This window comes from Acanthaster planci, linkage group LG21 (assembly GCF_054643075.1).
Source record: "Acanthaster planci isolate LZ-2023a linkage group LG21, COTS_SCS, whole genome shotgun sequence".
Taxonomy (NCBI): Eukaryota; Metazoa; Echinodermata; class Asteroidea; order Valvatida; family Acanthasteridae; genus Acanthaster; species Acanthaster planci.
The window spans coordinates 6,391,488-6,417,098 of record NC_141797.1 but is presented as its reverse complement, the minus strand read 5'-3'; the positions used below and the strand labels follow the sequence as shown (position 1 = coordinate 6,417,098).

General features: G+C 42.8%; 2 protein-coding genes across 5 annotated transcripts in view; one reads left to right on the top strand and one right to left on the bottom strand.

Annotated features, from left to right (window-relative positions):
- The window catches only part of LOC110987486 (one cut domain family member 2-like), a 52,264-nt gene extending 38,125 nt beyond the window's left edge, over positions 1–14,139 (top strand). For both annotated transcript variants that reach the window (XM_022250245.2, XM_022250244.2), the window contains one exon: positions 8,532–14,139. In XM_022250245.2, coding sequence (XP_022105937.1) covers positions 8,532–8,866 — 335 coding nt within the window. In that variant the 3' untranslated portion in view covers positions 8,867–14,139. The remainder of the gene's footprint in view (positions 1–8,531) is intronic.
- A 3,775-nt stretch (positions 14,140–17,914) lies between these two features.
- The window catches only part of LOC110987476 (uncharacterized), a 34,069-nt gene continuing 26,372 nt past the window's right edge, over positions 17,915–25,611 (bottom strand). For all 3 annotated transcript variants that reach the window (XM_022250225.2, XM_022250227.2, XM_087131315.1), the window contains exon 15: positions 17,915–25,391. In XM_022250225.2, coding sequence (XP_022105917.2) covers positions 24,048–25,391 — 1,344 coding nt within the window. In that variant the 3' untranslated portion in view covers positions 17,915–24,047. The remainder of the gene's footprint in view (positions 25,392–25,611) is intronic.

Here is a 25,611-nt window from a genome sequence, read left to right as displayed (position 1 = left end):
AGTTATGGAAGAAAAACAAATTGATTTCATGAGGAGTGACTGCTGTACTTTAAAAATTACACCCCTTGTAGTACAAATGGAATGATCCTTTATTTTAGCAGTGTCATCTCCAATGCTTTGCGCTTTGGTCCACAGCAAACCCGAAACCCACGGGCAGAAATCTGGAAAAAATTTACTGTTTTCTCCCGGGACCATTTATCGTGAAGTTTTTTAGCTTATCGCCGCTGACGCCCAAACGAGAACCTAATTGTGATCCCCCAACAGATTGAGGTGGCCAAGGAAATTGATTGTGTAGCATGCCCTGGGTGGGCCCTGCAGGGGGGTTGTACCCTCTGCGTAGTGACGATGTGGGGGGGAGGATAGAGACTTGGAATGATGAGGGAATGGTGAGATGAGAATATCTATTACGGGGTGCAGATAAGCTGGAGGCAGGTAGGAGAGAAGGGACTGGTGTTAGGAGATAGGACAGAGGATGTAAGATGTTTGTCAGCAAGAGGAGATACCAAGGGGAAAAAAAGATGAATAGCTGGAGGAATTTTTGGGAGAGATGAAACTTCTATCCTGGCTTTGTTGTGCAATGACAGTGTTGACACAATGGCTGGCTGGAGGAATCTGAGCATTGAGGAGAGGGAAGTGATGGACTCGGATAAGAAAGGTGAAAATGGTGGTCAGGAGATCCGGCTGGAGGAAGTGAGAAAGTGGAGGACAGACATTATGGGGGTGGTGGTTTTATCCAGGTTGGGCAGAAATAAAAATAGCATCTGGAAATCTGGGAGATAAGCAGAGATGAACTTGGATTGGTCGGCTAGCGTGTGTAAGAGACAGTAGTGTGGAGGGGATACTTTGGGGCCCGAAGATGAGATCCTTGGTCTCACGCAGATGCAAAGATGGGTGTAGAGATTAGTCCTGAGGGACCTGGTGATAGTTTATTCAAGCATTGTAAGCTCCCACTATAACAGATGTGCTGAAAGGCTGCACAAACTTCTCCAGGCCATGGCTCCCAATAGGTTCGTCTTGCTGGCCTAATCAAATTGAGATTTAGTCTCCCTGCTCTTAAAAAGAAAAAAGAGAAGAGCTACTAGGGAGAGAGTGTGTTGAGTGAATACAAGTCGGAAAAGGGGAGAGTAATTTAAATAATGGTTAAACGGCCGGAGATGAGTTGTTAAGTGACACCGAATCTGCAACCGGTATCCGGGTCGACTGGTTCCCCCCGCAGTGGCCTACATGGGGAGTGGCCAAACGGGCCTGGGAGCGTGGCTCGGATGACATCCCATCTCCAAGGCGATCACATTTATCGCTGGTTTGCACCATCCCTGTAGGTCTGAAACCCGACCAAGACACGAGCCTCAATTTCCATCCTCAGTACCGCTCCGGAAAGATTTTTCTCTCCCCCCCCTCTAACTTCTTAATTTTTCGTCAGAGTTCCACACATGTTTTAACGTTGGGTTTTTTTTCCAAACTGGATGGTTGTGGATGGGATGGGGGAGGTATCCTCTGCCTGATGAGTGTGTTAATTTGCGGGCTGCTGGCATGTGAAGTATTGATCGGCATGCCAGGCGGATGGAAATATCGGTCATGGCATTAATGGAATTAAGTTGATTGTTAGAGACCGCCAGTCTAATGTATAGGACCGACAGGCACCTTGGTAGAAAGCACCGATAAAGGAATATGAGGGGCGGAGCCAGGATGGGGGAAAATGGGATTGCATTACTCCACATATAGCCTTGTAAGTATTTCCATTTGAAATCTTTTGGGCATATTTTTCCCTGGTATCCAAATTTATGGATGTTTCCTTTCTCAGTGGATTTTAATCTGCATTGGATTGAAAAATATCACGCAATTCCTGTGAACATTTTGAGAAGACAGAATTTTATTTAGACATGTACATGTAGCCAAATCGTGCCACTGCGCATAAAACAATTCTTGCCTTCTGACTTTTTGTCACAGACTGAGGCTGTGTCCGAAACGGGCTTCCACAGCTACGGCTAGGTCTATTGTCTACGCATCTCCACGCATTTCCAATGGAGCGAAACCTAGACCTAGCTCTAGACAAGAGATTCGGATGCAGCCTTAGACTGTGCGTCACCGACTGTACACTTTAACCAATGAAAGTAACATTTTGGGAGAATGCTGGCCATTCTCATATTACTAGGAGGACTACTGTGCTTCCAATCGATTTCTGATTCATGGGTGCTGGTTTGCCAAAAGCTGCAATAATCCTTTGTTCTGGAAGGGGAGGATGCATAGACGTGACAGAGTGAATATGACACATCACTTATGAAGGGTTCTAAAGGAAATCTGAAAATTGTTTAAGTTGTACACTCTTTGAAAGTGTTTATGAATTGAGGCAGCCCACTGAAACAAGTTGCTGTGATTACTGTAGCACCCAGAACAATGAAATTGCTGGAATATGTTTAGAAACACCTGTTTTTGTCTTAAAGAAATGCATATTGTAAATATGGCACACCCCCTGGCAAGGGCGTCAGTCCATTTTGAAAAGTGGAGGGGGGACATAGCCCTGATCAGAACAAATGTGAGTGCGAAGCGCAAAGCCCTGAGTGAAGTGGGAAAACTTTTCGAGGATAGATGCTCTGTGCTGTGATCGAAGACAATTTCTGGCTACTTTAGCCAGTTTTTTAACAAATGCTTTTGCAAGGTGCACATTTTCATTTAGGTTTTGGAAAAAGTGGGGGGGGATGATACAGTTTCCCTCACTGGGAAAAGTTGGGGAAACTTGTTCCTCACCGATTAATGCCCATGCCTCCTGGCAAAAAAAGCTCCAGTGGGCTTAACCGAGGAAAAGCGCTTACCAGTTCCCCATATATCTTCAGTTCCCTTCCTCTAATAGCCAAAAGTATTTACTATGATGAGCCACTGCACTTAAGCAGTTCATATGAAGCATCAGCATCTATTGATTCTCAGGTTGTCGCTATCGTAAACCTATTAGCCAGTGCAGAGCAAGTTTTCATTGTGCCAATTTGGGCTAATTTGGCCCTAATGCCTTTCACATGCAGTGTTTAAAAGCTAAGTTCCCAAAACTTTGCCAGTCTTGTCTTTATTGGATTACGTCGCTCCCGACAGACAGCTTGTAAAACAAGCAGGGGTGATCGATAGTTGGTCATCAGAGTTGAACATGTGACCAATTCATTAACTCTGTAGAGGTTGTCTTTATTTTGTGTGATTGGTTGTTTGCTTCATGCGAAAAAATGCAGACAGTCTCCATCTGTTGGGGGACAGATGGGATATATTTGGAAAAGGTTTTGAGTTAATTGATATAAGTGAGTGTCAGTTAATGATAAGCAGATAACTGTTGTGAAAAAAGTTTTATCGCATCATTGTTCTGTAGACCCATTTGTAACTCACTAACCACTGAACCTGAAGCACGGATGATCAGACTTTAATAGGTTTGAAGATAGTGATACCTGTTTACTGTATTATTTTGTGCTGTTCTCTGTGCATATGCCCATAGAAATTTGTGTTCAATTGAATAGTAGAGAAGTGCACATTTTGATAGATAACAGACTGCTTTTGATGTAAGTATAATACAGGCAACAGCCCTAAGAACAACACACTTCGGGAGATGCATTCCCAAATTTTCTTCAATTAAATTAGATTAAATTTTGCCATGGATGGCCCAGGAACACGCCCATTAATAGGTATTGCCATTGTAGATTTGCAAGACCCTTTGGCACCCATTGTTTGATATCGTGTGGCATCTTCACATATGTGCATTGCAGTGCACCATGATGAACAGGTTTAACACATCAAGAACAAGAGAGCGAGAAAAAAAACCCTGCACAATAATAATTTGTTTCCGCCCGATTAGCCGAACGCTGCAAGTGTTGTTAAGGCTGGCCCCAGGCTCCAGTGAATGGTCCAGCCCTGCAGTGCATGGGGACAAATGTGTGCGTAAAACTCAACGTAATCCCCTCGTCTGCTCTGAAAGACAGGCCAGGGCCTTTTATTTCCACGGTGTCCTGTGCAGCCGGTGACAATAGTCTTAAACCGTCTCATTGTTGGCCCAGGTGTAGTTTCTCACGATTGTTACCCGGACATTGTTGCAATTGTGCATCTATGCGACCTTCAGTGGCACTGGAATTCTCTAGAATGTGCACCATAAACCAGGATACACATGCTGTGTTGTAAAATTACAAAATAATCCATGAACATGGTTCATATAGAGCAGAGTTTCTGAAGGAAAAACTAAATTTACAGAAAATAATTTCAGAGTGGCGATATGTTGAAGTTAAAAAAGTATAAATTTAGCTGTGAGAAAATGACAATAGAAGGACACACTTTTCACAAAAATAATGTTATGAAGAATATTAGGATTGTAGTTTTAACACAGAGTGCCCTGGCGCTGGACAACAAAAAGAATCCAATCAGATCACATTACTGAATTATTCATCAGTAGATTTATAGTAAATGTCCAATGACCTCTTTTTTCCCCACAAATTTGAAATGGCATTAGCATTTCACTTTAATTCCAGTAGGGCTGTGCCAGTGATTCAAATATTTGGATATTCAGTTGATAATTTAATACTCCGAAATTAACTGTTTTTGAAATCTAGTATTCAGAGATGAAAATCAACAAAACAAGCAAGGGAAAGAGTTGTTTTGTTTCAAAACTACTTCCTAAAGGCTTAGTTTAAGCTGTTGCGAGAAGACTTTAAGGAAGTGAATGCTTGCAGTGGACCAAACAAGCAGGCTAAGAATTCCTGTTCTGAGTTTTTTCTTCTTTACTTTTGTATAAGAATGTATATATTTTGTTTCTGCTTTTGTTGGTATATTCAAATAAATATTGAATGGATAAGGTGAAATATTTAGGCATTCAATCAATCAAATTGTCTCAGCCTAAATTTCTAAGCGTCACTTACAAACCAAAGTCAGGCAGACAGTGCTCTTAAAAAAGTAGTAAGAAGTCTGTGCATGCAATAACTGCAGTAATGAGCAAAGATTTTATGAGTTGATTTGATGACTGTCTAGAGTTTGTATTTGTACTGAAATATCCTGGAAGACACCATCTTTAAAGAGAGATACTGAGAATGCAATTTTGTCTAAAATGGGTGAACCAAAGGAAGAGATCTCCCACTGTTTACAGGAAGAATTTTTTTCTGTCTCCTTGTCTGTCTCTTCACACCTAAAGCGCACAAACATGATTAAGTCCGGCGAGGTTTTTCTCTGTCTGTTTTGGTCGGTAAATATTAGGAATTTCATTCCTGGCAATTGCCCCCTGAGGAATTCAATCATCCTAACTGAATTTACGGCTCCCAAAAGAATGACCAATTCCAGTCTATTTTCTCGTAGCTTGAATTACTGTATTTCACAAAGTGGCTGTCCACGAACCCGTTGTTTTGCGAGTGTGAGAGTGCATGCATGTGTGTGTGTCTTTTCAAGCCCTGTGGTGCGTTGCAGGATACAAAAAAAGGCCTGCACTTTGGGTGACAAAATGCAATTTTAGTAATTTTGTTTGATTGGAGGCAATGGCATGATGTCGTCGGGGACGGCCATTGTTGGGCGGACCGTAATCACTGAATGGCGTTTGCCACATGATGTTGCCGGTATTGTCTGGCCTGAATGAGATGGGTTAGGCTAGATAAAAGGAGAGTATAGCTAGTGCTTAGGAGGATGGCAAAGGAAGCAGAGAGAAAGGGATGGGGGAAAAAAAGATCCAATCTACAGAACGGAGGGATGCAGGAGGAGTGGATGAATTAAGAAAGTTTGGAGCCAGACATGGACATATTTTGTGAAAAGGGATGCCCCGAGAATGAGAGGATGGGGTTGATTTGTGATGGTTCAGCTGTAAAAAGGAAGGAGGTGAGATGACCAGACAAAGGATGAGATGCTTTGATGAGAGTGAGGCAAGATGGGTAAATAAGAAAAATTGATGGATATAGAAACGGACAAGCATTGATAGTGGGTACACTCAAGTCCGGTCCACACTTTGTGTAAAAGGGGAGGGGAAGTTAATTCAGTGTCGTGAAAGGTTCGCGGTGAAATTTGCTGAAAGTTGAGACTATTCAACTCTGGCAAATTCACGTCCGAAAGACTTCCCTTGGTGGATCAAATGCACATTGGCATTTGCACCGCGAGTGTGACGTGTCTCATGATGACTTGGTACTTTTTTGTGTAATTGTTTCACCGTATGAAGAACTGCATCTCTGTAAAATGGGGGTTACATGGTTGAGAACTTGAAGATGTGGTACATATTTTGTGGCTAAAAAGTGAAGGTGATTGACTCCTTAGAAAATGCCCACATTATTGTGTTTAATTGCTACGCAATTCTGTTGCAGAGTCTTATCTGTAAGGGAACTGGATAAAACGTTGACAATTAATAAATCTGACCGTTGAGATAGTGGGTAAAATAAGCTGTCAACTCAGTGGAAAAAGAGGTAACGAGCCTAATTTGTTTGGCTATATAGAGTCAGATGCACACTACAAACTACAAGACAGTCTATAACTGTTGACTGTTCTTGCTAACTGCATAATTGCAGTTGTCCTGCTGGATTTGCCTACTATTTCAACTGAGATTTTCTGGACCATGACATTAAAGAAGTGTGCATATTCACATGCAGTTTGTCTTATTTTAAATAAAGGAAGGACTTTCTTGCAGTGGGGTAGCAAAGGCATTTTTTTGGACGGGGTGTTGTGCCAGACTCAATTGGTCGACTTGTAACTTGTTAGCCAACCTCGTGTAAAATTCCCACAGTGATCTGTGGTATGCTACATTTCATTCTTAAGGGGAAATGCTGTCGGCCAACGTATATTGTTTATGTACTAATTTTGCATTCATTTGCTGACCGGAGCTCTATTAGCCAACTGGAATCATTTTTCAGAAAAGTAGGAATAGCAAAAAGGTTTTTAGTGGAAGGAAAGTTGATTGGAATGTGATATCTTTCAAGACCTGAATTGAAGTAGAAAAGTGAGTAACTGGGGTGGAGGCAGTCGAAAGGTGGGGGGAAAAAAACAGGAAACACGAGCACACCTAGGGGTTGCATTAGGAATGTGCAAGCTAGGCAAAGGGACCGGCAATGTATACCATCAAAGATGCACTAAATGCTTAATTTTCCATGCCCCACCATCCGACAAACATTTGCCTTTCTAATAACACGGAGCGGCTCTAGTGCAGTGCCCGGTGGTCATGTGGCTGTGTTGGCGCACGGCCTCGCGACCAATCCTGGGCCCCCATCCATTACCTTGCCCAAACACGGGCGATGTCATCCAGCCCCGGCCGCCAGTCGCTTGTGTACACAACAGAGGGGTGCAGGGGTATTTAAAGAAAGAAACAAGAGAAAGCAAAGGAAAAAAAAAAGATTAGGAGAGGCTTGCCGAGCCTCTGCAAAAATCTGCCCATGTTCTTGGGGTAGCGTGCTGGCTGTTGCACGCTTGGACCTGTTTGAAGTGAAACGTGAACTTCTAAAACACGGTCATTCAAAGAGAGTGGGGGGGCATTTAATGTGATGCTGTTTGCCCACAGTGAGCTCGCAATCGCCGAGTCTCACCCCAACACAGCCGCTGTTTAAATACTTTGATTCTGCACATGCTTAAATGATAAGTCATCGCAGGGTGTATCTACACAAATAATCTCTAAAATGGCCGAGTGTAGGCGTTGGACTTTGCCTTATTTGCCTGGGGTATTTCCCCTTCAGGTTTTCTTGCTTACAGCTAGCGACGATTGCCTGAAGGGTCTGGGACCGGCCTTCGCGCTGAGTGTTAATGTAGGTCAGGGAACACCACTTACTGGTGTTTGTCTAAAAAATTGGAGTAAATTGATTACTGGGCGATTCTGAAAACCAGATTAGTGTTTTTAGGGGGGATTGTTGGTGGTAGCTAGTGGAGGAGGAGAGGAGAGCATCAAGTACGTGCTTCATTTCATGATGCGGTTGGTGTCTTACTGGTCTGTGATGTAATGAAATTTGATGTGTTTGTTGACTCAGGAGGGGGAATCTCCTAGCTCATGTGGGAGCATTAGGTGAAACACTTTTAGCAAGATGAATCTTTGAAACATTGTACCTTCTTTGACCACTGCATGGTTTTTCCGAACAGTTCTAACTTTACTTTGGCATTTCATCATCTTACTACAGAATTGTGTCAGTTGTCAAAGCGAATCTTTTTCACTTCATTCTGTGGAACAAGTGATTGAGTTAATTTTAGAGACTGTGTAAGTAGAAATTGTGCCCTGGCCAGCACTGCATTTCTTTTTTAAATTCTTTTTGGTGTTCATTTGAAAAGTTGGAGAGAGATTGTGGTCCCAACAATGGCTATGGTACAGGTATAGGCCTGTCTGGGTGTAGTTCCCAATATCTTCAGAGCAAGAGCAGACATGTACATGTATGGCAGCGCCACAAGTATTGGGACATGGATGTGTCCTCAAAAGATGTTGAGTCCTCACAATATAGTCACTGCACAACACATGTGTTGTCCCCACACTGACGGAACTAGAACCCTGTGTTTATGTTGTACATCACCACCGCACTGATGGGCCCTAGCTCTAACGAAGTTTCATTCTCCATCTCTCTCTCTTTTTGCAGCTTGCAAGAAAAAGGAAGAGGACGCCAAGGTGACGCAGCCCCAGAACCACATCAAGAAGCCCCGGCTGGTCTTCACGGACATCCAGCGCCGGACGCTGCACGCCATCTTCAAGGAGACCAAGCGGCCCACCAAGGAGATGCAGGTCACCATCGCCCAGCAGCTGGGGCTGGAGCTGAGCACTGTCAGCAACTTCTTCATGAATGCCCGGCGGCGCTCACTGGACAAGTGGCAGGACGAGATGGGCAACAGCACCCATGGCAATGCCAATGGCAACGGGGGCTGCGGAACCAACACACCCACGACGATCACCCCCAAGAGCGAATTTAAGGCCTAGGTGTTAGAATGCATACTCATCACTCTTACGATCTCTTCTCATCATAGGAGTCAGGAAATACATGTTGCACAAGTTTGGAAGCTTGGGACACCATAGTTGACGCGATAATACCAAAAGTATTCCAACTGTTTGAATATCCAGTAACCACTGCGTGCTAGAGTTAAGTTGAAAGACTGATGATTGATCTATACTATTGTGAGATTCAGCTGCTATTTTAGGATACAAATTTCTGAACTTACAATGCATTTGGCTGAGCATTCAGGGTGAAGGTTCATTGCAGACAAGTTGAGCCCCTCCCCCCAAAAAGACAGCTCTGGGACCAATTCATGGGTCTGACAAGAACGGTAAACAAGCAAGTTTGCTTTTGCAGAAAGAAATTGCCCTTATACAAAACAGTAACAAACAAAAATACATCACATGACATTGTAGTTGAAAACCAGCCTAGCTCTTATTTTAATATTTACACACACTTCACAAAATCTGTGTGTGCTTTGGAGTGTGGGTCCTTCTTTTGTGGGTGCCAATGGCTTTCTGGATTTTTTTCAGTGACTGGAAGGTAGCATTCATAATCCTAATAATCATAATTCATAAAGCGGGGGGCGGAAAGGGGGTGGGGATAAAGGTCTTTGCTCTTGTATGTCTGATTTTTCCACACTTGGCAGATATGTCGTATTATCTATTCATCAAATTCACCTGTGCATTGAGCATTTCTGTAGGAAAACTTTATTTTTTATTGGCCGATCGTCTCAGAAAATTGGCCATTTATGCGAATTCCAGGTCCAACTTTCATGTAGATGGTCTCAAATTGATTGTAAGACATTCCTTGAAAAATACTTGAAGGTTCAACCTCAAAAAAAAAGGGCATTGCAGTGACACATTTGAGAGGATGGGTGGATTCTGCCCCCTTACCCAGGCTCTTGCAGGGTTGAGGACTTTGCACAGAGCTTGAGAGATGACCAAACCCAAACTTAATAAATTTCCTCAATCACTTTACTAACAACACTATTCTAAGCAACCCCCCTGCCTGATTGGTCAGGTGATCAGGAATTCCTGCCAAACAGATCACTGGTTTCCAATCCATTCCCTGGTAATCAAGCAATTCTGAATTTCTTAGGTACATGTAAATACAATATCTCAGGAAAGATGTACATTATATTCTTGTACAGGAGAATACAAGTGGATGTTCCTGTGGTTACAGAACAGTTCACACTTAAATGTTAATGTGAAGTTACAGTGGTCTACTTGAGTTGTTGTGGTATAAATAGCAAATGTCCTTTAAAAAGGCAAATGTTTTTGAAAGCAAACATCTTTCTCAGTTACGCTGCTTACAGTCTCCGCAGAAACGTTTTTCTTCGTGCATCTGGGAGTAGGGGCTGAATTTTCACAGACTTGCCCAAAACTCACCAAAGATGCCTGACGGTGGAAAATTCTTTCATTCTGTTGGTAACATTTTGCTAAACGGTCAGAGTGTACCAGTATTCTAAAGGACCTTCCCCAAAAAGTGCCGCTTAGGCTACCCAAGTTTAATTTTGCTTTATGGAAGACATACATGGATGTCCCAACTTGAGCAACATTCTCTGTGTAGACATGGTAATATGGTAATGACCAAACTTTGTTCAACATCACTGTATTCCAGGCAAATCCAGGTAAATTATCAAACATAAATATAACAAAAAACTTCTCCTGTTGTGACCAACTCACCATGGGAGCAGGTGCACTTTTTCAGGCTGGGTTGTTTGTAGGTGCACGGTGTCAATTGACAGAGAAACTGCAATAAGTTCGTAATGCATTTTCTACCTCCTTTCAATAATCTTTTACTTTCATTCATAGCGGAACATCTGGTAAAGAGGTTTCACTTTTCTTTCTTTTTCCTAAGAATTTTATGAGTTCATCAACGGAGTGGCAATATGACAGTTGTTTGTTCACTGCTTTAGTGCAGTGATCTACGTGTGTGCTTTTGTTCGTCTGTGGACAAGCTATGATCATGATTTCTTAAACATTCCATAAAGCTTTAGACTGTTGTCCAGGTCATAGGTGACATTGTGTATATTTTTGCCGTATTTAAGCACATAATTTATTACAGTTTTAACGTTAAAAGTCCGACCATATCTCTACCGAGTATCTAGCAGTTGGCATCCGATGTTTGCTATGCTGAAACCTGACCCAAATCATAAAAGTAACAAAGAAACAAGCAAAAAAAAATCTCCGTATCACTTGGGAACTCTGTTTTTGTTGATTTTACAGTTCTGTGCTGCAGTTTGCGTACTTAAATATAGGTGTGGTGAAAGTTTGTGTAGATACATGTATTTTGGAAAAAGAAAAGTAATTTATTTGTAAAGACACGAAAATTGTAATACCAAAGTGAAAATGAAGGATGGAGAGACATTAACTTGTCCATGTTTAAATTTAGCTTGTTTTATGACATGGAAATTTTTTCATGTAACTATTTCACGATTTTAGTGTATTCTTTCACCAGTAAGTATAAACACTTTAATAATCTGCGGCCAGCATACTTATGACATGACCTTAGGAGAGTTATACATGTGTATGGTTACTCCTCATTTAAAAGTCTGTAAAGGTATATGCATTTTTAGTTTGCGTTTAATTTAGCCTTTTGATTAAGAGTTTGATTTGTGTTTAGACAACAATTTCTCCAATTCTAAGAATTGGTGTAGAATGCACATTTACACTTAAAACTTTTTTAAAATTGAATTTCACATTTCAAAATGTGTTTTTATTTTGTCAATTTAGTCTGCTTTTCATTTATTCATTCATAATTCATTAATTTTTGTATCATGCATGGGGATCTGTGCACTGGCCAGTGGCTATTTTTACGGTCTGGTGAGCTCGATGTGTGGTTGGAAAAGTTGATAGAACTGTAGACTCATGTAATGCCATCATGACAAGTTCTGAAATGTCAGCCTCGAATGGGGTAGTGGCTGCCAAGCAAATAGGCTGAGTGGTATGCTCCTGGAGTCAGAAGATCTTCATTAAGGGAAGCTTTATAGTGGTATATTCATAGCCTGTACTACGATATCAATTTAGCCACACCCACTACAGAGGGTGTCCTTTACCAGCCCTTATGTCGATATAGGGCAAAGGGAGCCGGGATAGCAATTGGAAAGTGCATGACATTTTTTAAACTGGTTTTTACACTTCCAGGTACGTACTTCAAACTTCACCCAGGTATATTGCCAAATTTTGTAGCTAGGATTTTGTTCGGGGCAAAATGTTTCATATGTGTAAGAATTAGCAATCTGTTTGCTGAGGATTGTTTTTGATTTGAATTGGCAATGCTGGTTGTGAACCAGGATTGAGAATTTCTTCCAGCTTCATCAAGAGGCTTATGTCTGTTTCATATTGAAGTATGGGGAGGCGATGTTAATACAGTAGTGGCGTGTGCCGAATTCTCCCTACCTACAAGTTGTTGGTACAAAATGCAGCTTTCAAATTAGTCACAGGAATGCATTGAACCTGTGATGACTTTCATTACAAAGCCAACCTTTTTGGTCCCTGGAATTGTAATTATTTGGTTGTACAGAGTTTGAACTGAAATTTGAAGACACATTTCGGAAACTTTTTACTATTGTGTGCGTTTGTTTGTGCAATACAACCTCTTGTAAATACACACGAACGAGCAAGTTTGGTCAAGAACGACTGGCCAACTGATGGTTGAAATAAGACATACATTGCATCTGAATGCAAATATCAGTGCAAATGGACAAGTTCCTGGCAAACTATGGTCTGATGTTATGACAGTGATCAGGGTCCTGGTTCCCTGCGCCACTTGTGATATATACATATACATGTATTGAGAACCATGCAGCAGTAGCAGCCCTGGGTTATCATGTATTGTCCCAAAATACTCAACTACTTGTTAAACTAGATCATTTAACTTGCAGACGTTTAAGCCATCCCGATCTTGGTCAACTGCAGTTCTTGACTGAGCTTGCTCGGTGTTTTAGAAGCCTGACGTGGTGTGTGATTGGTCAACTGTTGTGAATATTTAATTAGGAATTTTGAACCTAGTAAATTTGACCTTGGGACATCAGACCCAGTGTTCGGTTTTTTGCTAAGGATCTGCTATTTTTCGTTTGTTTTTCTAAATTATTTTGGTAGTTTATTTTCTTGGAAAGTTATGGTCACGGTGTACATTTTTTGCTGTGCAATGCTTCAGTACATTATGACGTGTAGTACTTAAGTTGGGAGCTCACAAAGAAATAGAAAACTAGAGAGGTTTCAAAGTTACGGCTAGTACAGACTAGAAACAAGTCTATTTTAGAAGCTACTTATAAGGTGAAATCCTACCGTGGGTCTTTCATATTTGAATGTAATTTCAGTCAACACTCTGTTAAGTTCACTTCTTTAGATAAGTGAATACATTCTTGTCTTTAGGGTATTTTTGAGTTCTCATGAGGCCAATACAATATTAACGTGTAAGATGTCCAGATTTTTGCACATTTTGTTATGGCTGGATTCAGTTTCCAAACATAAATATGACTTTGCATTGTTGAACCTGTAAGCATTCCTGGCTTTTGTTTTCATAAGCATGAAGGGTATGCATAACTTGCCTCTATCATGCCCCATACTTTTGTAATAACATCAACCTCAACCAGCTTCCCTTTATATTAAAATGACATTACATTTAAATTTACTTCTTGGTGGACCATTGCGTGGGATTGCTCTCTTTGAACTTCTCAAGTTGGTTTTAACACTAGTTGCAAGATCCGATTTGTTTGGGCAATTGTGTACGAAAGTCTATATTATAAGTTTTTGGTAAACCCACAACTAGGCACACAGATAGCGGTAACCCTGTTAAGTTTGGAACTTTCCTATCCCTGGTGACCTGTGGTCTGGTCGTTTACACAAGCATTGTTGACAAAAGAAATGTGGTTAGCCACATCCGCAAGACAATCAGAGAACATAGGATTATGGGCTGATCACGTGACAGGATCACAGTGACCCACCTGACATAAGATTGGATAAAGCGAGGTGACAATCAGCCAATAAAAACTTTAAATTCAGTATTCTTGTACTTACATGGCAGTTTAGACCAGTAAGTATTCATCCCCACATTTCCTTTTTTTGTTCCAAATCGAACGTAAAGTTAAGCACTGGGTGCAAACAAGTCAAAATGTAAACCATCTGGGGTTTGTGTACACTTTACAATGTAACATTTTACGATAGTGTAATCTGTATATGAAAAGCGGAGATGTTAATTATATATAAATACCGTTTGAAATAAAACTTTAAAGGGTCTTTATGTCTGGAAAGATAGTTTCAGTGCTTTATTATTTGTTCTCAAGATTACCATGGGTACTTCAGTTCACCCAGCCATAGATTTTAATTCTCTTATCCAAGACAACCGCAAGGTGCCGTTGTGTCTGACTTATTACATGTCAAACCATAAAATCGCTGTTATGTTAATATAAAAAGTTGACGAACACCAGCAACTGTCTTAATTGCTGATAGAATTAAAGGGGTTTGTTCTGAATGCAGTTTGAAATAGCATCCAATTGATATCTTGTGGCTTTCCAAGTTAAAAATGAATTGGTTTATTTGCTCGAACGATTTAAAATTAAAAAGCAGACCAGACTTCGTGAAGCTCGTGGATAAATCAAAATGTGCAGCCACTTTCTATGATAAATTGCGGCAGTTCCATTCGTGAATTTAATTAATGCCATCTGCATCGACATTAATTTTCACGACGAGGATTAGGATCTATTTATAGGCCTAGTGATACGCGATCCTTGGCGGGTTTTTAGTGGTTTTGCAATAATATGAATGACAGCAGTAATAATACCAGCGATGATGGGAGAAGGTTCGGTCAAGGTCCCCGGGAAGTAGCGGGCTTTGCCAAGCGTGCAGGTGCACTGAGTGAAAGACTCGATCACCCCGAGCCGGGCTCGCTTCCTCCCCGCCCGGCATGGCCGAGAGCGTGATGAATGCTATACGTGTTATGTGCGGTTAGAGGAGCTTTTTCCACCTGTCTCTGCGTGAAGATGGGCATTTGGGATGAGACTTCCGAAAAGGGGGGGGGGGGATATCTTGGAATGGTCGAGACGAGACGTGTGCGAGTTTAGAGGGGTGCGCGTGGATGGGTCGCTGGGAACGAAGTGGGTGCTCCGAGGGGCGGGTGAACCTAGAGTTGGATTGTAGTTAAGCATTTATTCACAGTGCTAGAGATGACCGAACACATAGAACTATTATCTGTGAAGGTTGTATGGGTAAATCGTGGAGTTTCTAAGCAACGGTATTTGAAAGACTTGCGTTGAAAGACAGTAAGCCGGACATGGGCAAAGTGATGACATAAAAACCGTTTTTCATCAAGAAAGATGTCCCCATTTGCTCCTTGATAACGAGATCCAGAGGCTCAGTTGGGTCTGGACGAAATATAATGTATATTGAATTATTCCAAGGCGACTTTGGAAAGGAAAACGATTGGGAAATAGGCCAACGCGTACGGCCCTTTCTTCTCAGTTTTGACCCCCATAACAGCTTCCTTTTTCAACGTACTGAGGGCGCTACTCGACATATGCATGCTTACACCATTGGCTGAGTTCGGGCGGCATGTTCCCGTCTGTTCACGAACAGTTCTATTTGTTGTTCGTGGGTCGGCCGCTCGAACGCCGGGAACAAACAACCGGTTATCGCTGGTAGTTAGTGACAAGCAACATATATGCAACATGGTGGTGTCCATGTAGGCTACTTTATTCGAGAGTTAATGTTTGGATGGGTTGAATTCTTTTCAAGAACAGGAACATTCATTTCTGTGTTACGGAAAACAATTAATGTTAATTTTGCAAAACTCCCCATTGTCTGTGGCATTGGAAGCCATCTCTCTACTTTTTGCAGCTGTTCAAAAATCAAAATCTCACGAGCTTTTCCGTGTGTTCCTGTACAACTCTGACGAGGAGGTGGTGTGTGATCCGAGTACAGTGTTCTTGAGTCGTGTTTTCGCAGTTCGAGCGCGAGAACAAGAAACCCGTGTCAAGAACGGACGGCCCAAACTCGATCATTGTGACACGGTCGTGCATTATACCACCGTTCAAAACTTTCTGGCTTTGCTTTGTACATTTGCGACGCGCTCTGTGAGAATGAGTGACGTCTCCAGAGCCACTTCTGAGTTAAAGGTCTTTGAAAGAATCTTGCACAGTGTTTAAGCAATAGGAATCCTCAACATTTTAACATTTATACAACGTCCATTTTCATTGTACCAAACCGAGTGACACATCGAAAGAAAGAGTTCAAATTCCTCAATCTAACACAAAGTAAAACTCAAACGTAGCTCTGGAGACTTGTGACTAATTTTTACAGAGCGGGTCACATTTACAGGAGGCATTTTTTTATCACACAACATTCTCGGGATTGTCCATGTACATGTACTTTCCTATGAGAATGTTTTTAATTGCCAGTACTGGAAAAGAGACTAGGCCTATGCTTTACGCATCGTAGAAGTTTCCACTGTTTAAATACCGGACTTAGCTTCCAAGCCATGATTATGACCTTTATTTTAAATTGTGTTTCCCCAGCGTGTTGTGCAAAAAAGTCGCTTCCAGGACGCTCACGGGCGGCTTCCGGGGGGGTGTTGCACGGGGAAAATTCCCTGGGGGACAAGCACTCATCAGCAACGAACCGATAAACCATTAACATTCGATGCAGGTAAATTCAAACATTTTTTTTCGAGCAAACTGGTAATTTTCACCCATTTCGTGTTTTTCATCTCAGTCGCTTGCTTTCTTTTCCTTTTTCAGTTGTTCGGGGGGGGGCGCCCTCTCCCTGCGACGACCATGGTGATACGATTTTATACCCTTCTGGTATATGAATTATTGTTCTGACAACTTCTGGAAACTGAGGTTTCCTGTCTTACCGACATCCTCTTAATTGCTGGCCAAAGCTAGTCAGCAGAGGTGCAACCTAAAAACGCGAATCTAGGAACAATGTTCGAAGTCATTTTCTAGAATCGCACAATTAATACATTGGAGGGAGAGAGCTTCATCAACACTTGAAGGGCCAGGTTTATTTCACACCATCTCACCGCCGGTGGGTGGGGGATTACGCTCCCAAACACTCCCAATGCCTGATCTTGCATGTAAAGACACTAGCACAAACTGAATGCAAAGTTTCAACTCAATTCGAGATATGATTTTGCTATTACGGTCATTTGAAGTTCACCGGCTCACGTGTGTGGCGTCGACCCTGTGTGAATGGACCTTTCACATGAAATATGCAAATAAGGCAGGCACATGCGCATTAACACTGGTTGACAAAGTTGCTTAAATCTATGACATAACAAAACAAATCTCCATGCGCATGCAACTATGAGCACATATGAGTTTTTGCTCTAGAAATATGGAGGGGCTGCGTAGCACCGTGATGAGAATATCGACAAGAATATCAAATCAGTGCTCTAAAATGTCATTGCCGAGCTTTCAGTAACTAAGTTCCTTCTTCAAGGCCCGAAGAAGGTACCGAGTTTCTCTAGTCAAGTTTGAAATGAGCCTGCCAAACTTATAAGAAATCTAAAGGCAAGGAATTGTTACTTTTCAATCTCGGAGCACCAAAAAACTTCACTTAGTTTCGAGAAAACCGTGATGAAATATCGGACAAAGGCTGTAACACTGTTTTTACTGACCTCCAACGCGCGCGCCAGGTTATGGTCACAGCAACTCTCCTGCATTGCTGACGGTAATGACGGTTGCACTTGCCAACCAGTTGTAGTAGCGCGCATGCGCATGCAATTTGCATATTTCATGAACACATCTGTGCGGAAAAAAGTTTTGGCCGACGTCTCGGAAAATGAGCGAGAACGGCATGTCCGATTTTCGTCCAAAGGACCTCAATATTACTGTACTAAAAAACACTCCTGAATGCTAGCGGAAAGTGAGAAAAAGGGCAACGATTTCGCAAAAAAAGTCGAAGGGGTGGAATCTGCCTTCAGCTCTTATTAGGTTAAAGAATTTAATTCATAAAGTCACATCATAGAGTACCGGAAATCATTTTTTTTCACACTACAAAGAAACGAAACCACGACTTGCAGACGATGAGTTATGATTTCCTGAGAGGTTTGATTTATTCAACAGATGGACAACCAACAATGATAAGCAATTTTTCAACATAATTCAGGTTAATAAATAGTCATAAATAGATTTTCACAAAATTCTCGCTTTTGGTCATCAAATCTGCACTTGAGACAACTGTATTTCTAAATAAAGTTTTTTTAAACCCCCTTTTCACGGAACATTGTACTTCAATATCACAGTGGTATAACCGCATAATTTGGTAACCTTCCGTGATTGCGTATCAAATGGCAGCGGACTTGTGCTAAAAAAAACGCTGTTCTCTACGATTGACAAATCGTTCCAGGGATATGCAGAACAGCATAATGTAGCTTACGCGGTGTAGGACCACAGCCTGGTTTCTGAGAGTTGCCGAGCAGACAGCACAGTTCAGCGAAATGACAGAGGGCAAGTAGCACGCAAAACATGATGAATGAATTTGATACTTTGGATGGTGAGCTGTTTTGGTGGAGTAAAAATCAGTGTTAAGCTGCTCCGTGAGTCCGTGGCACCGAGACCTGCTCGGCTACGAAATGAGCAGTGAACCGTCACTAGCAACATCTCTCTTTCGTGACGAGCGTGTCAACCTATCCAAACCCAATGCATTCCATGCATGCGACACGTGCTGAAGGCTTGTATACCTTTTCAGCTTGCATCAAGACTTGGTTCTGCTGTGAACTGGTATTGAGATGCCACCGTCGATTTTACCCTGCTGCTTAGCAGTTCTCTGAAACTGGCCCGAGACCCGTTACAGCTTGACCTGTGCCCTATGAGATATGGACCACCGCGAAGTCCAGTCTCCTTTTGTTTTGTACGGACCCCAGCATCACACGGTACCTCAATTGTACTGTGCACAAACTCATACGCTCAAAATTGTATACCACATTCAGTACACGCCTGCATAAAATACAAGCAAATCTTCGGCACAAAGCTTCACGTGCGAACACAAACAACCCCCCCCCCCACACACAAAACTTTGGCTTGTTCTAGAGCACGAAAAAATAAACACACAGTATCATTAAGGCATTTCCACACAAACAGGAACTCGGGCTGGACAAAAGGTAATTGGAAAGGCAGTGGATACTTAGCCGTCGCTGGCAAATAAAACGAAACGATATTTTGCCGGGCACATAACTTTTTTGACTTAAATTCTTACCGTGGCAAATATTAGTTTGGTTCTGCGCCAACACAGTCGTTGTGACTTGGTATTCACAAGGTGGGTACCCAACCATTTTGAACTTTTATCTTATGAAAAAAAATTGTCTAGAGCCACAAATCAGAAAAACAAAAAGTTAAACTCTGTAATTAAAAGTTGGTGTTAATTTAGATGTAAAAAAGAAGAAACTTCTTAATCTTTGGAACAAAAAAGACGATAGCTGGAGATCGGACACAGTTGCGAATGTGTCACGTGATCTTAAGATTACGCGCGTGCGCGCTATGACTGTGACCCCTGCTTGAAACCTCAAGGTAATGTTAATAAAATTTACAGCCTTACTTGTGCACATGTATACGCAACAAAGAGGGTGCTGTCTGCCTGAAACCGGCTAGCTAGGGGCTAACAGTTGAATTTGCCGGCGACAGCTAAATATCCACTTCGTTCGTGAAAACAAAACGCAGGCCAGCCCAGGGATTCTTGAGTAACGTAGAGGGGTAGAAAAATTACTTCAGTAACACTAGGGCTTGAGTCAAGAACTTAGGATCAGTGTTAAAATGGTGAAACTTGCAAACGAATCTGTACAAACACTGACGAGAGTCTCTTTATATTGCAGCCACTTTGGCACAGTCAATCTGTTTACTAGCTAGTCTGAAAGCTACGATAGCAGCCAGAAATAGACCAGGCACTCATGGAACCTAATAAGGCCTCCGGCTTGCAAGTGGTTGCAACAGGGTACTGCTTACTAGAAAAGGAAGGCTCATACTTCAGGCAAATATGAAAGCGAAGCAAATTTGACATCACAACAGATTAGCAGCAAAATTTCACTCGGAGTTCAAACGCGTGCACCTTTTGCAAATTCGCAACGCGAATACACGTATTTAACCTGACGTCACAAATTTGCCTTCATGTTTGCTTTCGTACCAAGTATGAACCGGCCTTTTACGCTTGAGACAATGGACCTCTTTCAGGTGTTGGACAACTCGACTATTTGTCAATCGACTCGGGAAAACTCGACCGATGGAGAAAACTTGACCGTTGGGTCAACTCGACTGTTTGGCAAGTCGTCCGTTAAGAAAACTCGACTTGAGCAAAGAGAAAACTCGACCCTGTGAGATGTCTACATAAGAAAATTCAAATACGTGGCCAGGTCAGCACGGGTGCAAATATTTTCACCGTAGAGTTTTAATTTTTATATACACTGTAGCTCTATAATTTTAACTGTCTTATGCATTTAGAATATGGGCAATTCACAATCGCACGCCTCCAACAGAATTTGCACTGCGTTGGCCAGTGACAATGTGCAAAATCTGTCCACCCTTTCCAAACGCGCAAATGCACTACAAACTCTTGGAAGCGCGCTATTGTGAAACACCCGCATTGTGTGCGTCGCGTGACGTAGCAACTCTGGGAGCGTGGGCTGGCATAGCTCTCACAGGGACAGACAATGCGGTATCCATCCCTCTCTGGCAAGGCCCCAACTCAACATCTGCCCAATACCAGATGCCAATTGGTTTTCATCTTGGACTATTGACATGACAATGTACAAGTTTCAAAAGCGGGTAGGCCTAGCATGAGGCCAGTACTAAACAGTCTGAATTTGAAGTATTTCACACGTCTCAACAGACGACTTAGTCGAGAGGAAACTTGTCCAACAGTCGACTTGTCTCTCAATTTGATGCACAGATGGTAGAGTTGTCTCAACAGTCGAGTTGGCCCAAGTCGAGTTGGCAAACGGTACAGTTGTCAGGACCCCCCTTTCATGGGGCAGTCATCTTGCTTCTCTACCATTCAAAGCAATGTAACCAAACTGAGCCTTGAAGGAAAACCAGTCTGTTCCCTTTTATCAGTATGTGGACTTGAACTACTATCGCCAGTGGGTCTACAGGAAACAAGAAAAATATGGCAGTATCATCATAAAGGTCTATGAAGATGGAGCCAGAGTTTGTTCAATGGCATCCCACTGTCCATTTCTGTCAAATGGAACAAGCCTGCCGTTAGTAACTGGTTCTCACAAAATGAGTCTGTGAGACTGTTATGCTGCACATAACCTGGAGTGAATTGAAGGCTGGCGGGACTACAGTGCTTCTGAGAGAATGTAACCATTTGTGACAACTTCGTATAACTATAATATTAGTGTTGTAGTCGGGACCATCACAAAACAATTTTGAAGATCAGAAACAAGACAAGTAACAAGAAACAAAGTGAACGTCTCTGTTGCAGTTCAATTCAATAGCCTATGCCTTGAATTCAGATTGGAGGTCAGTCTTGTGTTGGTCTTGTCACGGTAAACTATGCAGTATATCTTTCTCAGACTTGTGTTCAGTATCCATAGGTATGGACTCACGACACAGGCTTCAGAAGACAAAACAACGGTTGAACCTCTCCTGACATATGGCCAAGTCACATAATGTCTGTGTGGACTTTTGGACGTCTTATGGATTGACTGTTCACTCCAAATGTAACTGACCACTCTTTGCCCGCAGGTTCTTTTAGTTCTTTTCTCGTCTCAGGGAATCCACAAAACACAGCCTCTAGATTTCAGCTCAACTAACATGAGAACAATCAACACTGATTGCAAATTAAAGACAAAATTAGACGAGAGTACACACAATTTAGAGATGAATCTCAACCGTTTACACAATCCCGTGACCGTTGACATCAAGATGAATAGGCCTATGTACTGATGACTTTGCACTCTTGTTTATGTACGTGTGCTTTCTCACAGAGTGAGTGGGAGCCAATGGTCCACTGAGAACCAGAGGAAAAGACACACGAGTTCAAACAAAATGTGGCATCCACAGAACAGAGGTCTGCTGAATTTGAACGGGCACAGAAAATCTGACAAAACAGTAGTAAACCTGGGTTTTGGAACTAATAGAGATCACATGCTCTAACACACTGGCGCAAACACCATGTATAAACCATGGTTGCTCACAGCACCAAAATGACACTCGAGCAGCACTTTTACCTGGCATTATGTCAAGGTTGGGGGAATGGTCAGGGTAGGTGTTACCGAAAGCTGAATGTACAGTAAGGGGCAACAGTTCAGCCATCAGCATAAATCACTTGGGCTGCTCGGCATATCATGCTGGCTGGAATCACACACCACCAATATGATGTGGGCTTGCTAAACGTGTGAAGCTGTTCTAGTGGGAAAATTTATGTGAATGAAGCCACTGTCAAGACACTTTTACGAGTGACTGACTACAGAAAGTGGACTTCTATCTTTTACTCATTCAAATTCATTCCAGTGATATAATGCCAATTCTTTGGATCTGCCTGCCTCCAGCTTCATCTCAGCATCCTGAATCACTTTCGGGCATTTACGTTTAAAACCAAACAAGACAAACAAAAAACAAAAACAAAAAAAAGAACCAACCTTTGTCCCTGCATTAGACAATCTCTGTCACCAAAGAAAACTCACAATTACCGGGAACAGGATTCTTGGTACTGAAGCCAGGAGGAGGTGGGGTGAGTTGAAGCCAAGGTTCAGAAAATGGTGGAGAGACCTTTTTGGCAGCATACGTGTGGTAACTGCTTCGCAGACGGGGAAGGCAGCCCTTCAGGAGAGCTCTGCCCCCTGTTGCATGTCGCTGACATCCTAAGTTCCTTACGCGACTGTGCACCTTTGGTCCGGTTTGGGCCCAACTTCAAGGAAATGCTAGGTAGCAAACACTGCTCAGGGTTCCCACAAAAATTCTCAGACCAAATTCCAGGAATTTCCATGACATTTAATGTCACTTGGCAATGGATAAAGTTGTTTGGTATTTTGAATGAGAGGACTGCCATAGCCACTACTAGAGACTGACAAGGATACAGTCTGTAAATTAATCACTCTGTTATTTCATTTGAAACGGTCAATCAAAAATAACTCTTGCATATTTTGAATTACTTAGCTTTTCCCCCTGTAACAATAGGATTCTGGGACATCCTATTTTTCCAAAGTTTCCATGACTTTCCAGGACAACTTTTTCCAAGGATTTTCCATAACTGTGGGAACCCTGATTGCAGAACAAATTTATGTGCTACGCAAATAAGTGGAGAACCAGACATGAAAAACACATGGAAATTTTGTTGGTAGCCAGTTTTTGCTATTCCACACCTAGCACATTCTGTGTTTAGTAGCTCTGAGAAGTTGGGCCCTGGTATAACCCAGGTTGGACGATGTCTACATCGCATTGCGACTAACGTCCCGGGTATAAACGTCCTACCAAATTTTTTGCGAAATTTTTTCCATCAGTTTTTTCTCAAATTTCTCCCTTGCGAAGGCAGCTCAAAATGTCGTTCACAAGTGCCTTGTGTCCGAAATTCCATAAATGCTGTGCTGAAATTACTAAATACGCCCATGGACAATGTATTTTGCAGGAAATTCTGAGAAACTCTATGCTTTCCGTCACGGTTCATGAACAACCCACGTTCGTACGGTAGTACTCATTTGCGTATGCACGAAATGGCCTCAAAGGTCGGCCCACATTCTGTCAGTTATGCATGTTGTCTAGAGCTAGGTCTAGGTCTTCGCTCCATTACAAACGTGGAGACGCGCAGACAACAGACCTAGCCGTATATTTGGAAGCCATGTTTGGACAAGGCCTTATCTACGACTTCTTCACGCCCACGGCTCTTCCGCGCATTTGTAATGGCACCTGGTTACTATGCATTTCGCACGAGTATGCACGCTAGATGAACGTGTATGTACATGTACTATGTAGATCGTTAGGGAATCGCGCCAGAAAGCGTGGCGTTTCGCAGAATTTCCTGCAAAAGACGGTTGTCTGTGGGCATATTTATTAATTTCAAAACAGCATTTATGGAATTTGGGACCCAAGACACTTCTGAATGACATTTTGAGCTGTCTTTACCACGTAAAAAATTTCGCATAGTTGGAAGACTTTCATACCCTGGACTTAAGTGGCAATGCAATGTAGATGTCGTCCAACCCGGCTAGGCCCTGGTAGTGACACTATCTTCAGAAAAGTATGCTGTTGACTGCGGCCTCAAGGTCAGGGTCTGTCTCCGCAGTTTCCGTGCCAGTACCACCAGTGAAAAATTCCTCCTCTGACACTTGCTCCTCTTCTGCCTGCCGATGCTGGAGCATGCTCAGTTCGCTCTGAAATTGTGCCACCACTGAACTTTCGTCCAGCAGAGGCGAGTCATCGTTTGTGTTTCCGTAGCCATTCCGTGCTGACTCGGAGGCCGGATGCTGCTTCTCCACTCCACAACTGCTGTAGAGGCTGGACTCTGTGTCTTCATTGATCACATGCTCTGGGACTGGGCTGGCATTGATGGCTGTCGCAGTGGGAGCAGGTGGGTAGGAGGAGCTGCTGATGTCTGTATGGAAGATGTCTGTGTTCCGGTCAGGCAGGAACTGGGTCTGGTCGTCAGTGTCAAATGGGAAAGTGTCCCCGATGTGCCCGAGGTCGTATTCGATGGAATTAGTGTGGCTCTCAAAGTCAATGTCCGAGAGGGCTGACTGGTCATCAAAGTTCATTCCGTCACTCCCAAGTTCCTGAACTTCCCTAGGGGACTGGGGTTTCATCTGGGGGATAGCTGGCTTGACCACTGCAATGTCCTGGAGAACTTTAGGGCAATTTAGGCCAGGGCTCTTTGGGACAGGCTCCTGTCGCTGTAAGTCCAAGATGCTGTTGATGGCACACTCCATCTGCTCTTGTAGGTCCACAACAGAGATCTTTTCATCACTCTCTTCATCCTGGACTGGTGCCTCCTCAACTTCCTTGTTTTCTCTCAGTTCCTCTTGAACCGGCATGATGGTGTTGCTAACAGCCTTTTCTTCGATACCAATAGATTTCAGGAAGGTATCCTGGAAGGAAGGTCGTCGGTCAGGCGTCAATCTTCTTTGGTTAGTTGGATGGGAAATCTCCACCTCGCTCACTCCTGGGATCTTGTCGCTGAGATGTCGGGCAGAGGGGACCTCTCTGCCGGGATCCATCATCTCAGCAGCCGGCTTCCGTTTCAGTTTTAATTTGACGTGATTCTCAATGTTACCCTCGTTGGGCCCCGCTGAATCCTCGATCAAGTATGCGCTCATGTCCACCTTACGCTTTTTGGGTGGTAAGCGGGGAGAGTCCGGCCCATCCCCACTGCCGTTCCTCAGGCTGTCCCCGCTCTCGGAGCTTGACGATTCAAGTGCCCCATTCTCTTTGGCCATTGCGCCCCCTTCCCTGTCTGGATTGTGTGCCGTGGAAGCCATTTTGGTGGCCACGACTTCCGTCAATGCAGCGGCAATCCTTGGCGAAAGGAGATTCTGGGGTATTGATGAGGATGTTACCAACTCACGCAGAATTGGTGTATCCTAAGAAAATTAGACAACAGTTGGATAAAAAGTGAGTGCTGAATCCTTACTCCCTAAACATTCATTCTCAGAAACTTTCAAAATCCCCTAGTGTGCACTGAACTAATGGCACTTTCTGTGTACTCCAATTTTTCTTGAGCCTCATGTCAAAAGAAAAGGAGCCTCATCTCAAAATCCTCCGATAGGCAAAAAGGATTTTGGATGATAGATTTGGGGAAGT